Source organism: Bufo gargarizans, chromosome 1 (assembly GCF_014858855.1).
Source record: "Bufo gargarizans isolate SCDJY-AF-19 chromosome 1, ASM1485885v1, whole genome shotgun sequence".
In the NCBI taxonomy this organism is placed as follows: Eukaryota; Metazoa; Chordata; class Amphibia; order Anura; family Bufonidae; genus Bufo; species Bufo gargarizans.
The window spans coordinates 545057316-545069897 of NC_058080.1; the positions used below are offsets into that span (position 1 = coordinate 545057316).

Consider the following 12582-nt stretch of genomic DNA (forward strand, 5'->3'; position numbering starts at 1 on the left):
GGTCATCTGGCGCAGCACCCCATCACTCTCCTTCATGGTCAAATAGCCCTTACACAGCCTGGAGGTGTGTTTGGGGTCATTGTCCTGTTGAAAAATGAAGCCCTCCTATATGCCCCCAGAACAAAGTGATGTCCTCTAAGTGCACTCTCACACAGTATGATGTCCCCTTAAAAGAGTTTTCTGAGATTTAAATACTGATGACCTATTCTCTGCGGACAGCCCCTCACAAGTGAAGAAGCCCTGCTGATGAGACAAACTAATTCATTAGAATCTATTTGCTCATCTTTAAATTAGTTGTCAGCTTCTGTTGCTGCTGTTTGTAATGCTTCACTAAAACAGAAAGAAACTGCATCTGCATCCCCCTCCTTCAAGTCTTCTATGTGCCGCTTCTCGGCCTTTTGGCTAAGATCAAGTGTAGTATCTGTTCTTCCGTTCCGGTAGAGCTACGCTCCCGGCTGTACTCCAACCGTGGCTTTTGTCATGGTTGTTGAGCGGAACGGAGAACCACACAGCAACCCTGGGTAACGGAGCATGGGTGTTGGACCGAGCACCTATGTGATGTGACCTTTGAGCTCTGCTGGATCGAAGCCATGAGTTTGGGTTGTGTTGAAAGCCTAAAGTGTAAGTGCCCCAGGGGTGGTGTCCCGGGGGTGCCTTAACTCACTGGGTTCTTTTTGGCCCACAGAGTGAAGGCACATTTGCCCAAGCACTTTTCGTTCTCACATTTTTAGCGCACACACCTCTATTTGCTCTGCTTCGGCCTTGAAAACATGAGGAATTTTTATAATTCCGGTTGAATGTCTGGGCCGTAATGGAGCACATTGACATTATTTATTTTTTGTCTTCACATGAATTGGTCACATGGTCGAGCCGCAGCTCAGTCTCTTTCAGGTGAATGGGGCCGAGCTGCAAAACCTAATACAGCCGCTATCTAATGGTAAGCTGTAAGGCGGCCGTGCAGCTCACCAGAACTCCAGTGAGTGCTTTTGCTTCCTCAAACAGTTAAATCGACAAGTTGTGCCAGGACTCATATTGATGACCTATCATGAGGATAGGCCATCAATAAAAAAAAAAAATCCAGAAAAAAAACCCTTTAATATCACCTAGGACAGTGATGGCGAACCTATGGCACTGGTGCCAGAGGTGGCACTCAGAGCCCTCTCCGTGGGCACCCGCACCCTGGAAAAATCTATGGTGTACCAATATGCCTTAGATTTTTCCTGCCATTCATCAGCGCAGGGCGCACTATGAACAGCACAGGCAGCGCACTGAATGTAGGCAGGCTATCATAGCTAACGATAAAGTACATGGAGGATATACTATACTGGACTGTAGTATTCAGGTTACATTGCCGTGTTGGCACTTTGCGTTAAATAAGTGGTTTTTGGGTTGCAGTTTGGGCACTCGGTCTCTAAAAGGTTCACCATCACTGACCTAGGATATAACACAAAAACAAGTTACTATATTGTACCAGCCATAGTGCCCACAAAGGAGCAGTAGTTGTCAATGTCACAGTACCCCATAATGCTATCAATAATTGCAACAGTGCAAACCTACCAGAGGGCTTATGGCCACACAGCTACAAGATGACTTCTACATTGCCTTTAGCCTTAGTGCCCCATGATGCTATTTCCAGTTTCTCCACAGCCATTGTTGTATACCAGTCTCCTGGCGCAGGAAAAATAGCAAATGTTGAAGCCACTTCCATTATCCATACCAGATTTCCTGTGATCGATTTCCAGTTCAATCATATATGATCTATACTGGCCATTTCTTTTAGAGGACCACTCCACTTAGAAGACCACTTTTCAATGAAATTCTAGGTGGTGGTCCCAAAGAGGTTTCATACTACGAACAAGTTTTCTTGTCATTGGCAATTTAACCATCACATTAAAGGTTTATTGAGTTTTCTGTCAAAAACTTAGATCCATCCTATGGTATTTAGATTTGCTAAGAACATCCTGATATTCTATTAGTGACAAACTTTTAGGATGGTTTTCTAGCTGCCTTACATTGAAGTAGACTTTACAACTGTGTCACGTAATGAAACACTAAAAGCACTATGCATGTTGGATTGGCTTGGGTTCTGTCCAGTAAAGTTCAATGCCGGCGTAGAGAACTCCAGAATCCCTTTTGTACAGGCTGCACTGTCATCAAACACTAGAATATTCGAGTGTATATGTTTTATACAGTTTGTTAGGTCACATCTGTGTCCCAAACTATAAAGAGGTTACAGAAATGCATTGGAATGACGGATCAGTATGACGATGAATAAATGGTATAATTAAGCTTTAGCAGCTTGAGAGGGCAGAGCGCTGGCATTTTGAGAATTCATCATTGTAGTTGATAGAGGTTCTCTACCTGAATGTATTTTTAGCAAATAATCTGATAACAAATAATGAATTCTGAAATGGACAAGGCATGGCTTAACTGTGACCAAGTGCCTTTCCTTGGCTACAATCTAGCTATGAGCTCTACAGTTCTGTCATTCGAGAATATTGCCTAACAATTACAATCCAACATACCTACGACACATCGGATAGTCAGCATTTCCCACCAAAATCGGTATCTATGGTAGTCTTGTACCTAATGTATAAGGGCAGTTTGAAGCCCAAACTGGCATTGAGCTGCTGCCAGAAAAAGGGGGTGAGAAGACTTTAAAGTTCTGAAACTTAGACTCAGGCCTCATGAAGGTGTGACAGCTGGGCCCGTGCTGCGGACAGCAAATTGCGGTCCGCAATGCACGGGCACCGACCGTGGGGCCGCCGCTTGCGGATCGCAAACCCATTTACTTGAATGGGGTCCGCGATCTGCGTCCAACTGTCCGCACTGTAACTCCCAGATTGCAGACCCATTCAAGTGAATGGGTCCGCATCCATGATGCAGGGAGCACACGGCCAGTGCCTGTGTATTGCATACCCGCTGTTTGAGCATGAGCCCTTATTAGGGTTGTGGACAGAAACCAAATGGCACCATTCTAGGAGCAGTGATATGACCTATCACTCTGACCAACTTGGAGAGAAGGATTTCAGTTGATTATCTGAAACAATAAAACTGGTAGGATAATGCAATGCACAACTATAAAGTGAAGGCACACAATCACATTTTTGGCCCTGTCTTATCCGCATTTTTTTCAGATTGCACATGGACCCATTCATTTGTATGGGTCTAGAAAAAATTAAAATAAAATAAAAACTACGGCACATGGTTGTCATCTGTGCTTTGTCCGCATCTGTACCGCAAATTATAGAACCTGTCCTATTCTTGTCTGTTTTGCGGAAACAAAAAGGCTTTTTACAGTGGGTCCCACAAACATTGTGGGATGCACATAGACGGCAACAGTAATTTGCAGATCTGTGATTTGCGGACTGCAAAAAGCATAATGTGTGCAGAAGGCCTTACAAAGAGCGTGTTACTTTTCTATACATAATGCGAAGAACATAGTGAATCAGCGCCTGCTAACATGAAATAAACTGGTATAGTGCAAATGCGCTGTGACCATAACAAGCTTAAAGATGCAGCAAAAGTCTACAAGGGCTAAGATATATGCAAAGTGGTTATCGGAGATACATACAAATGTGTGCACCAGCAGTAAATGTAATAAAATAACCAAAATAATACTCACCCCTTTACTCCCATGCTCCTGGGGGGGGGGGGGGTGCCATCTTTAAAGACCCATCTGTCATACATGTACGGTTGCTGTTGGGAAGTGGTTAAAGTACGGTAATGTGGGAAGTGGTTAAAGTCGCTCATAGCAACCAAGTCAGTTCTACTTTACACCAGTTTGATAGATCTCCCCCAAAGTGTTTAGGAACCACAGGAGCTCAATCACTAAGTGGCAGAAAATTCACCAATACTCCAAACCTCTTCGGGTATTAACATCCGCACAAAAACTATGAGCCAGGAGCTTCATGGAGTGAGTTGCCATGGCCGAGCAGCTGCACACAAGCCTTTCAGCGCCAAGTCTTAGATGGATGGAGTGGTGTAAAACATGCCAACACTGGATTCTGGGTTGATGAATCAGTTCTATATTTGGCAGTCTGATGGACAAGGAGAACGTTACCTACCTGACTGCATTGCGTCATATGTAAAGTTTGGTGGAGGAGGGATAATGCTGTGCCGTTGTTTTTCAAAGGTTGTTTAAGTCCCTTAGTTCCAGTGAATGGAAATGTTCGAACTTCACCATAGCAAAATATTTTGGACAGTTGTATTGCTCCAAGTTTGTAGGAAGAGTTTGGGGAAGGCCCCTTTCTTCTCCAACATGTGTGCGCAAAGAAAGGTCCATAACTGCTTGGTTACACAAGTTCAGTGTGGAAGACTTTGACTGCCCCTTACATAGCACTCACCGAAACCCCATTAAAAAACCTTTAGGCTAGGTCTACACGACACATAGGGCACAACTACACTGCGACATTGATGTCGCACGACAATATTTATAATGGTAATCTATGGTGTCACAAGGCAACATGCTGCGATTGCGACTCGACAGTCGCAGAAAAATCCATCTCTTGCCCTTACAGGGATTGTGTACTTAGATGATCAGCAATTAGCTCATTGTATTGATAAAGTTGCAGTGTATTCCATGTCTCATGTGTTGTCAGGTACTCAGCCTCTGAAGATTTTGCATAATATGCATAGGAAATGGATCATTGTCTTGTGTCAATGCAACGTCAATTGTCTTTTGATCGTATCTGATTGCATTTGTATACTGTAAGTGTAAGCTCATTTTTTATTATCACAAAACTCAATAAAAAGAGATTTGTTAAAAAAAAAAATATATTGTCGTGCAACAAAATGTCGCCGTGTAGACCTAGCCTTAGGATGGACTACAATGGAGACTGAGAGCCAGACCCTTGAGTCCACTATCAGTGTCTGACCTCACAAATACTCTACTGCAGGCATGGCCAACCTGCGGCTCTCCAGCTGTTGTAAAACTACAATTCCCACCATGCCCTGCTGTAGGCTGATACCTGTAGGCAGACTGGGAATGCTGGGAGTTGTAGTTTTGCAACAGCTGGAGAGCCTCAGGTTGGCCATCCCTGCTCTACTGGATGAATTCCTAGACACTCCAAAATCTTGTAGAAAGCCTTCCCAAAGGGCAGGAAGCTGATTTAATTGCAAAATCGTGTGGGGCGGGGGAATGGATAGACTAATGCCGCATTAATGCCTATGGAATTAGAACAGGATGTGGTAAATGTGCAGGTGTCCCGGTACTTCTGTCCATAGTCTGTATGTTTACAATAAAAATAATATAACCTGTGATATGATTAAATGTCAGTGTGTCTCATCTCACAAAGCAGAGATGTCAGACTCGCTAAAAACACTTGCAATTACAACCTATGACTCATGGGATGACGTGCAGAGATGCCAGTCGTACTTACAGTAAACGGCAGCTTACAAGGAGAACAAATGGCACTGTCGCTGGCTGCTAGGATTTTATTAATGCTGTAATACAATTCTAAGTAAAGGGCCAGCGCCAGAAAACCACCATTTTATTTCCCTACATAAATGGAATATTCCTAAGAAACGTACACAAATGAGACTGAGCACGTGGGTGACTATGTACCTTTATATATGCCACAGTTCACATTGGCTATCTGCAGTTCTAGAAGGAAAACTATGTTGCATAAAACATCACCCCAGGGTCTCCAAACATGGGGATGCTAAGAGGTACCAGGAAAGCTCCACATTATATACTAAAAACGGGCAAAGCCTAGTGGAAAACAGATTATGTGGTGGATGCAGGTTATCGCCACATCCAAAACACAGCTCTATGAATATATCAGACTGCAGCACATGGAGCTTGTGTGACAACATCCTCCTCCATGTAAGGAGTACTAGGTCACAGGGGGCAGCACGGGTACCTGACGCCTAAAAACAAGATCGTGACAGCAGTCAGTGGGTATGTGCTCTCAGGAATGCAACTTGCAGCCCCCATGCTATTACTACCTCCCCTAAGGAACAGAGGCACAAGGCCTTACTGCCAAGTACATTACTGGCGAGTGCCTGTCCATATAACGTGTTATTTCAGTACACATACGTGTTGGTTACATGCCTTGATTTTACTCATTTATAACTTGACTTTATAGATTCTTGTACAGACAGGTGCACTTCTTTTATTGATAGCATGTTTATTATGACACATCTTTGTGTTTTTAGCCTTATTCCCACAGTCAGTGATTGTCAGTAGGGATGAGCGAATCGACTTCGAATGAAACATCCAAAATAGATTTGCATAAAACTTCGTTCAAATACTTCACGGAGCAGGAGCTCTGTACAGTATTAGAATGTATTGGCTCTGAGGAGCTGAAGTTATTACTTCGCGAAGTGTCACGAGACTTCGCATAACTACTTCAGAAATTGATCTATACTGTAAGAAACCATTTCTTGAACTCGGGTTCGGTTCCAAGGTACCACTTGGAGCCGAACCAGAGTTCGGGAAATGTTTTTTTTACAGTATAAAATAATTTCTGAAATTATTATGGTAATAACTTCGGCTCATCAGAGCCAATACATTCTGCTCTGTACAGTATTAGAACAAAGTTTTATGCGAAACGACTTTGGATGTTTCAACCGAGGTCGATTCGCTCATCCCTAATTTTGAGCCAAAACCAGGTGCAGATCTTTCCCTTATACCTTATGTCTGTGCAGGCTCCAATCCTGGTTTTGGCTCACAATCACTGACGTGTGAATAAGGCTTTACTAAAGAAAAGAAAATGTGCAGGTTCATCTATGTCTGTGATTATCAAAAACTTAATTGGATTCTCTTGGAAGGCCTTACAATGGCCACCAGCAACCTGTCCTACAATGTGAACAGGAGAGGGTGCCTCCTAAACTTGCAGAACTGCCTAGGGTGTGAGGGATGAACTACACCTCTCTACAATAGATGATAATGATGTGATCCTGCCTACAATATGCCATCATGGCTGAGTAGCCTGACAGGAAAACTCACCCGTACGTAGTATTTGCAAGTGCCAGAGTGTAGTGAAGCCCCGTCCCCACACTGTCTCTTGGCAGCTCTACAAGGGAAGGCAAACAGACCTACTCACATCCTAGGACACATTGCTGGAGGCAGTTTTAAATAATTCTATTATCAATACAACTAGACACTAAAGCAAGTCAAAATATGCTCACCATGCTGTTATGTACACCAGTTACAGGTATTATAACCTCAGTTAACCTTAGATTGGTCAACCATTGTATGATGCGCTTATTGGTATAAACAACTTACTTTGGAAGGGATTCTGCAAGTCCCCACTTCTAACAAGAACGAGCCAAATACCATGTATGCTTACTACTGTTTGATGACCTACCTCATCTGTTAACATCTTTATTATAAAAATTTATAAAAAGATAATTGAAAAGAAAAGAAATAATTCCTGGAGAACCCCTTTAAGACACATACACAGAGTATTGTCAGCCATACCCGTCTTTTTGTGGGACTGGCTATTAATCTAATGTTTCAGGAAGAGCTGGTAGAGGGAAAGGCTTTGTATAATGATACAGACCCGTAGGCTTCCTGGCTCACTGAGACCTCATCAGTATAAGAACTGGAATAGCTGAGGGCAGATACCTTGTTTCTTAAATAATCGTTTCACAGAACTTTGCATACATCAACAGTAGTGATGAGTGAGGCGAGCTTTGGATGTTCTGGTTCAAGTTTTTAAGTGGTTTTCCGCTTTGAAAATCAACCACCGAAGTTAAGTAACAAAGTCACGCACGACTTCACAAATAACTAGCTACGGCTCATCACAGCCCATATATTCTATTACTGTACGGAGACGGATCTCCGCACAGTATTAATCTGAAGTTTTGAACGAAGCGACTTTGGATGCAACATCCGAAGCTCGTTTCGCTCATCGCTAATCAACAGTACAGGTGCATTTAAAGGGAATCTGTCACCAGATACATCCTTATGAAAACAACTTGCATGCAAGATGCACGCTTGTCAGTACTTTGTAACAGTCTAGGTCCTATTTCAATACATGGACCCATTATGTAGATATCAGCTTTTTAATTTTATGCTATTTAGCCCCTGGGTGCACAAAGAGGGCAGCGCCGATGAAGCCTGTTGCACCCGAGGCTTCGCTCCTTTCCATTCCCTGCCTTGCCCCCACCACTTTGACTGACAGGGCCAGGCAGTAAAGACGAAAACACGTCTGGCCCTGAAGTCTCGCGGCAGTAAGTTCGGTGCACGAGCTGTACAGGGATAGTGCACCTGGCAGTCTCCATTATTGTACAGCGCATGAGCTAAACACACTGCCGCAAGACTTCAGGCCCAGGTAGGAGTAAGTCTTAGAAAAAAAAGTTTGCAGAGAGGATAACCATATAAAAAATAAAAATAAAGATATAATGTATAGTGAAAATCTACCCAAACAGTAAGAAAGAAATCTGAAGAACAGCAAGCCAAACTTACATTGGAAAGGCTACACTCAAAGCACAGACAAGTCTGGCTAGATGGTCTATTTTAAACTGAGGCTAAAAGAGTGACAGTGCTGCCTATAGCGCCACCTGCAGGAGCTTTACATTATGAAATACAGCACTACACACAGAGCAGCTATAAAACGAGTATATTATGCTGTGTTTCTATCCGACAATGCTTACTGATTCTTCTGCTACATGTTTAGATGTCACAGAATATTTTCTAACCAAACAGTATTTTAGAAATTTAAAGCAAGTAGAATGGCTAAGTATAAAAACCGTATAAATAAAAAATTACAATGTCAGAAATGTGTAACAAACACTCAGGATACATAGAATAGAATAAAAAAATACAAATTGAACTGAAGGTACATGAACAGTGGTGAAACTGATTAATTATCAAACCAAAGCTGCATTTAGAAGTTTGCCAATTGCAAATTGTTCAGAAGTATAATCATCAGTCCATGACTAACAATCTAGTCTCAGCAAATGGCCCAGCCTGACCGCAGATTTACAGGTCCAACTCACAGCATCATAGGGATTTATGATGTTGTGAGTTCAGGTCAGTTAAACCTGCCATCGGGCCAGGTCACACATCTGAAATATGGACTGTAATACACTGGTCTTAGACTTTCACATAATGCAGGCTGTGGTAAAGGAGGTTTGTATTCTACCACTGCTGTGTGCAGGGCAGCATTGGTTACTCCAGACCAGAGAGCTATAAAGTGAGTATTCTGGTATTTAAAACTCCTTCAACCTTATATGTATTAGTGCAACAATTAATGCGGTATTTCAGTTAGGTGAAGATCACTCATATCCACAGGATAGGGGATGACTATTAGATCAGTGCGGTCTGACTGCTGGGACCCGCACCAATCAATGGAACAGTGGTCCCTCTACCCCCAAAATGAATGGAGCAGAAGGTCGAGCATGCATGCTGCTGCTCCATTCACCTTTATATAACTGTGCTGTACTCGGCTGAGCGGCAGCGCCATTCTTTTCGGGAGTACGGGGCCCTACTCTCTTGATTGTGGGGTCCGACTGCTCAACCGCCACCAATGACCAAATAGTTAACCCCTATCCTGGGATAACTTGACCTAACCAGAATACCACTTTAAAGGGAACTTGTCACCTCCCAAAACCATCCCTAGCCGCCAGCAGTACCTGCATGTAGCCCGCAGTGTGTTTCTGATGATGCCTTTCTTCCTGCCCGGTGTTTTATCCCCTGCCCGGCACTCTTCTCCATACATGCTTGAAGTCATGGAGGCAGCGGCCTCCTTTCTTCAAGTCACGGTAACCCCTTCCCTGCCCCTACACTGTGACTGACAGCTGGCAGTTCGGCTGGCTTTGCCGAACTCTCTGCATAAGAGCTGTCAGTCACAGCGAAGGGGCAGAGAAGGGAGCGTGGTTACCATGACTTGAAGCAAGGAGGCCGCTGCCTCCATGACTTCAAGCATGTATGGAGAAGCGCGCCGGGCAGGGGATAAAACACAGTTTTCAGGACTTTTGCTGCATCTGCCTTCAGGAAGAAGGGCATCATCAGAAACAGGCTGCTCGCTACACGCAGGTACTGCTGGCGGCTTGGGATGGTTTTGGGAGGTGACAGGTTCCCTTTAAGGGTCTTTTTAATAAATATATAAATAATGTCAGTGATTTGAAGTGTTTTATGAGAAACTAATGAACAAAAATATGTTTAATCAAGAAAATATTTATATATTTTTTTTTATACAGAAACCAAGTTAAAGACTAATAAAATGAAAGACAGAAAAGGGAGAGTAAAACCTAGATAGGAGATTCCAAGCAGGTTTTCAGAAACATTCAGTAGGCTTCAGCAACCTAAAACAAGGCTCTGTCAGTCTCCTGACACTTATATTATCCATGAAATAACAATTCTGGAGCGTCTTTCCTTAGAACTCTGTGTTGCGCTTTTCCTCTGTTATTCTGACAACTAGGTTTTACCACTTGTGTGTCTCAGTCAGACACTGTAAACAGTGCTCCGTGTCAGAATGTATAGAGAAACACCCCTTTCACAAGGCTAATGTCAAGGACCCATAGTCAATTTATCAATACACCTTATGAGGAATAACAGAGGAATGGTACAATACAGGATTATGAGAAAACATATTCCAGAAATATTACAAGGGGAATTCAAGTATTTACTTAAAAAGACAAGTCAGGAGAACCGTGCATTCTTTAAAGGGAATCTCTCACCATGATTCTGGACTATAATCTGCAGTAATACGTGAGCAGTACTGCACAAAAGGAGTCCAGCTCTCCATTTTTTAGTTACCTATCCTCCCTCAGTTAAAACACAGTCTGGACTGCTGTGCTAGCATAATGGAGAGAAGTCTGTCCGCGTGCACAGCAGTCCTGACAATCTATTTCAGAGCTGCTCTAAAAGGGGGAGCAGGGGGGCAATAGGAAAATATAAAATGGTGATCTGGACTCTTCTTCAAAACTACTTGCATACTAGAGCAGATAATAGTCCAAAATTGTGGCAACAGATTCCCTTTAAAATATTCTGCCACAAAATTATTTTAAAGGAATGCTATATATACAATTAGCATCTTATATAATCATCATTTACACAGGATATAGAATAATTCTGTTCTCAGCACTGGAGAAAGGAGGGATGAGGCAGGCATTTGTATGGACTACCTGTAACCAATATCATCGAGGAACAATATAGTCTACCTCACCCCAGCATAATATGGCTGCTCCCATGCACCAATACAAAACAGCTAGGGGGTTGTCTGAGATTTTTTTTTATAGCAAATAAATAAAATAACAGAAAAAGCTGATTCCAGCATTGCGCTCTGGTCCTGCAGCGCTGACGTAATCTTCCTGGCTGCAGCGTAGATGTCCCGTACACACCAGGACACCCTGCAGCTACTCACTGGCCTCAGCAGTATAAATGGGATGTCACTGCTGAAGCCATTTATTGGCTGCAGCAGAGATGTGGTTTAAATCACCGGTAGGAAGAACCAGAGCGATATGCTGGAAGAAGCAGAGGAAAAAAGGGGCGACTTACTTTTTTGGGGTTAGTTTATGACCTTTACTGCTGCCTTTTTATCTCACACATACCCTTTAAACTGCAAATGACAAAAAAGGCTAAAAATTCATAATCCATTTAAGAGGACCAATAAAAAAATTGGTTGAAGGGTACAATGACAAGTTCTTCTTCTTAATGGCTCGTGCAGTATGTTCTCTTCTCATCAATGTTTTCTTGGATAGGGAGGAAATAAACAGCTCTTGGTTAGTGGTCCCTTAACAAAACACAAGTGAATAAATCCCAGCTACAGACTGAGAAAATACAGCTCTGGACGTCATAGAAGCGCCTGCCTGTCAAATGTGTCACAGAAGAGGGAACATGTGATCCTCAGTTCATGGCGGTGCTGCCCTAAAGTTTCTACCAAGAGCTGAAATCTCCAAAGCCACGAGTCACTCTCTCTTTTTTGCTGGTAGAGGCTCCACTGCCATCCTCCTCAGCAGCACGTTTCCTATGGGTGGGGAGCAAATCATAGATTATTAGCAGCATTGATAATAACACGTCTGTCTAGTCAGATTTCTATCTTAAAGAGAACTTGTCATGCTGTGCATCAGACTGATACGACAGGCAGCATGTTATACAGCAAGACGAATGAGCAGATTGATATTGGTATAACTTATATTTTATTCAGACTGCTCAGTCAGTGATTTACAGATTTTTTGATATGCTCAGTCATACAGGGAAGGCTGTCCGTCATCTGATTAGGACCGTCCACTGGACTTCTAGGCACAGAAATAGAGACTTAAAGGGGTTGCGCCACAAACAATATTCTACATTTTTCAAACCAGCATCTGGATCTGAATACTTTTGCAACAGCATGTAAATTAAAAATGTAGCATAGCCACTGTGCTATTCAATAAATTATATCTGTAGGCGGCACCTGTTTGTTCTGTTCCTTATTTCGTGTCCACCTCACGGAGGTGGTCACACACGCTCAGTTTAAATCTTCAACTGTCACTAGACATATCTTCTGTTATAAGCTGTGGCAGTTACAGGGAAAAAGCTTCGGCAGAAAGGACATGCCCCAGAGAAAGGATACATCTCCTGAGAAAGGGCATGCCTACTGAGTAGCCAGCCTGAAATAAATCTAGCAGAACAATTGAGAGCAATGA

At 42.9% G+C, this 12582-nt stretch overlaps 1 protein-coding gene and 1 pseudogene across 1 annotated transcript in view; one reads left to right on the forward strand and one right to left on the reverse strand.

The window, feature by feature from the left end:
* The first annotated feature begins 382 nt into the window (after positions 1-382).
* On the forward strand, positions 383-509 carry LOC122925221 (annotated as a pseudogene).
* Positions 510-10113: 9604 nt separating this feature from the next.
* The window catches only part of PPIL2 (peptidylprolyl isomerase like 2), a 60725-nt gene continuing 58256 nt past the window's right edge, over positions 10114-12582 (reverse strand). Inside the window, exon 20 of the mRNA XM_044275556.1 lies at positions 10114-11921. Coding sequence (XP_044131491.1) covers positions 11831-11921 — 91 coding nt within the window. The 3' untranslated portion in view covers positions 10114-11830. The remainder of the gene's footprint in view (positions 11922-12582) is intronic.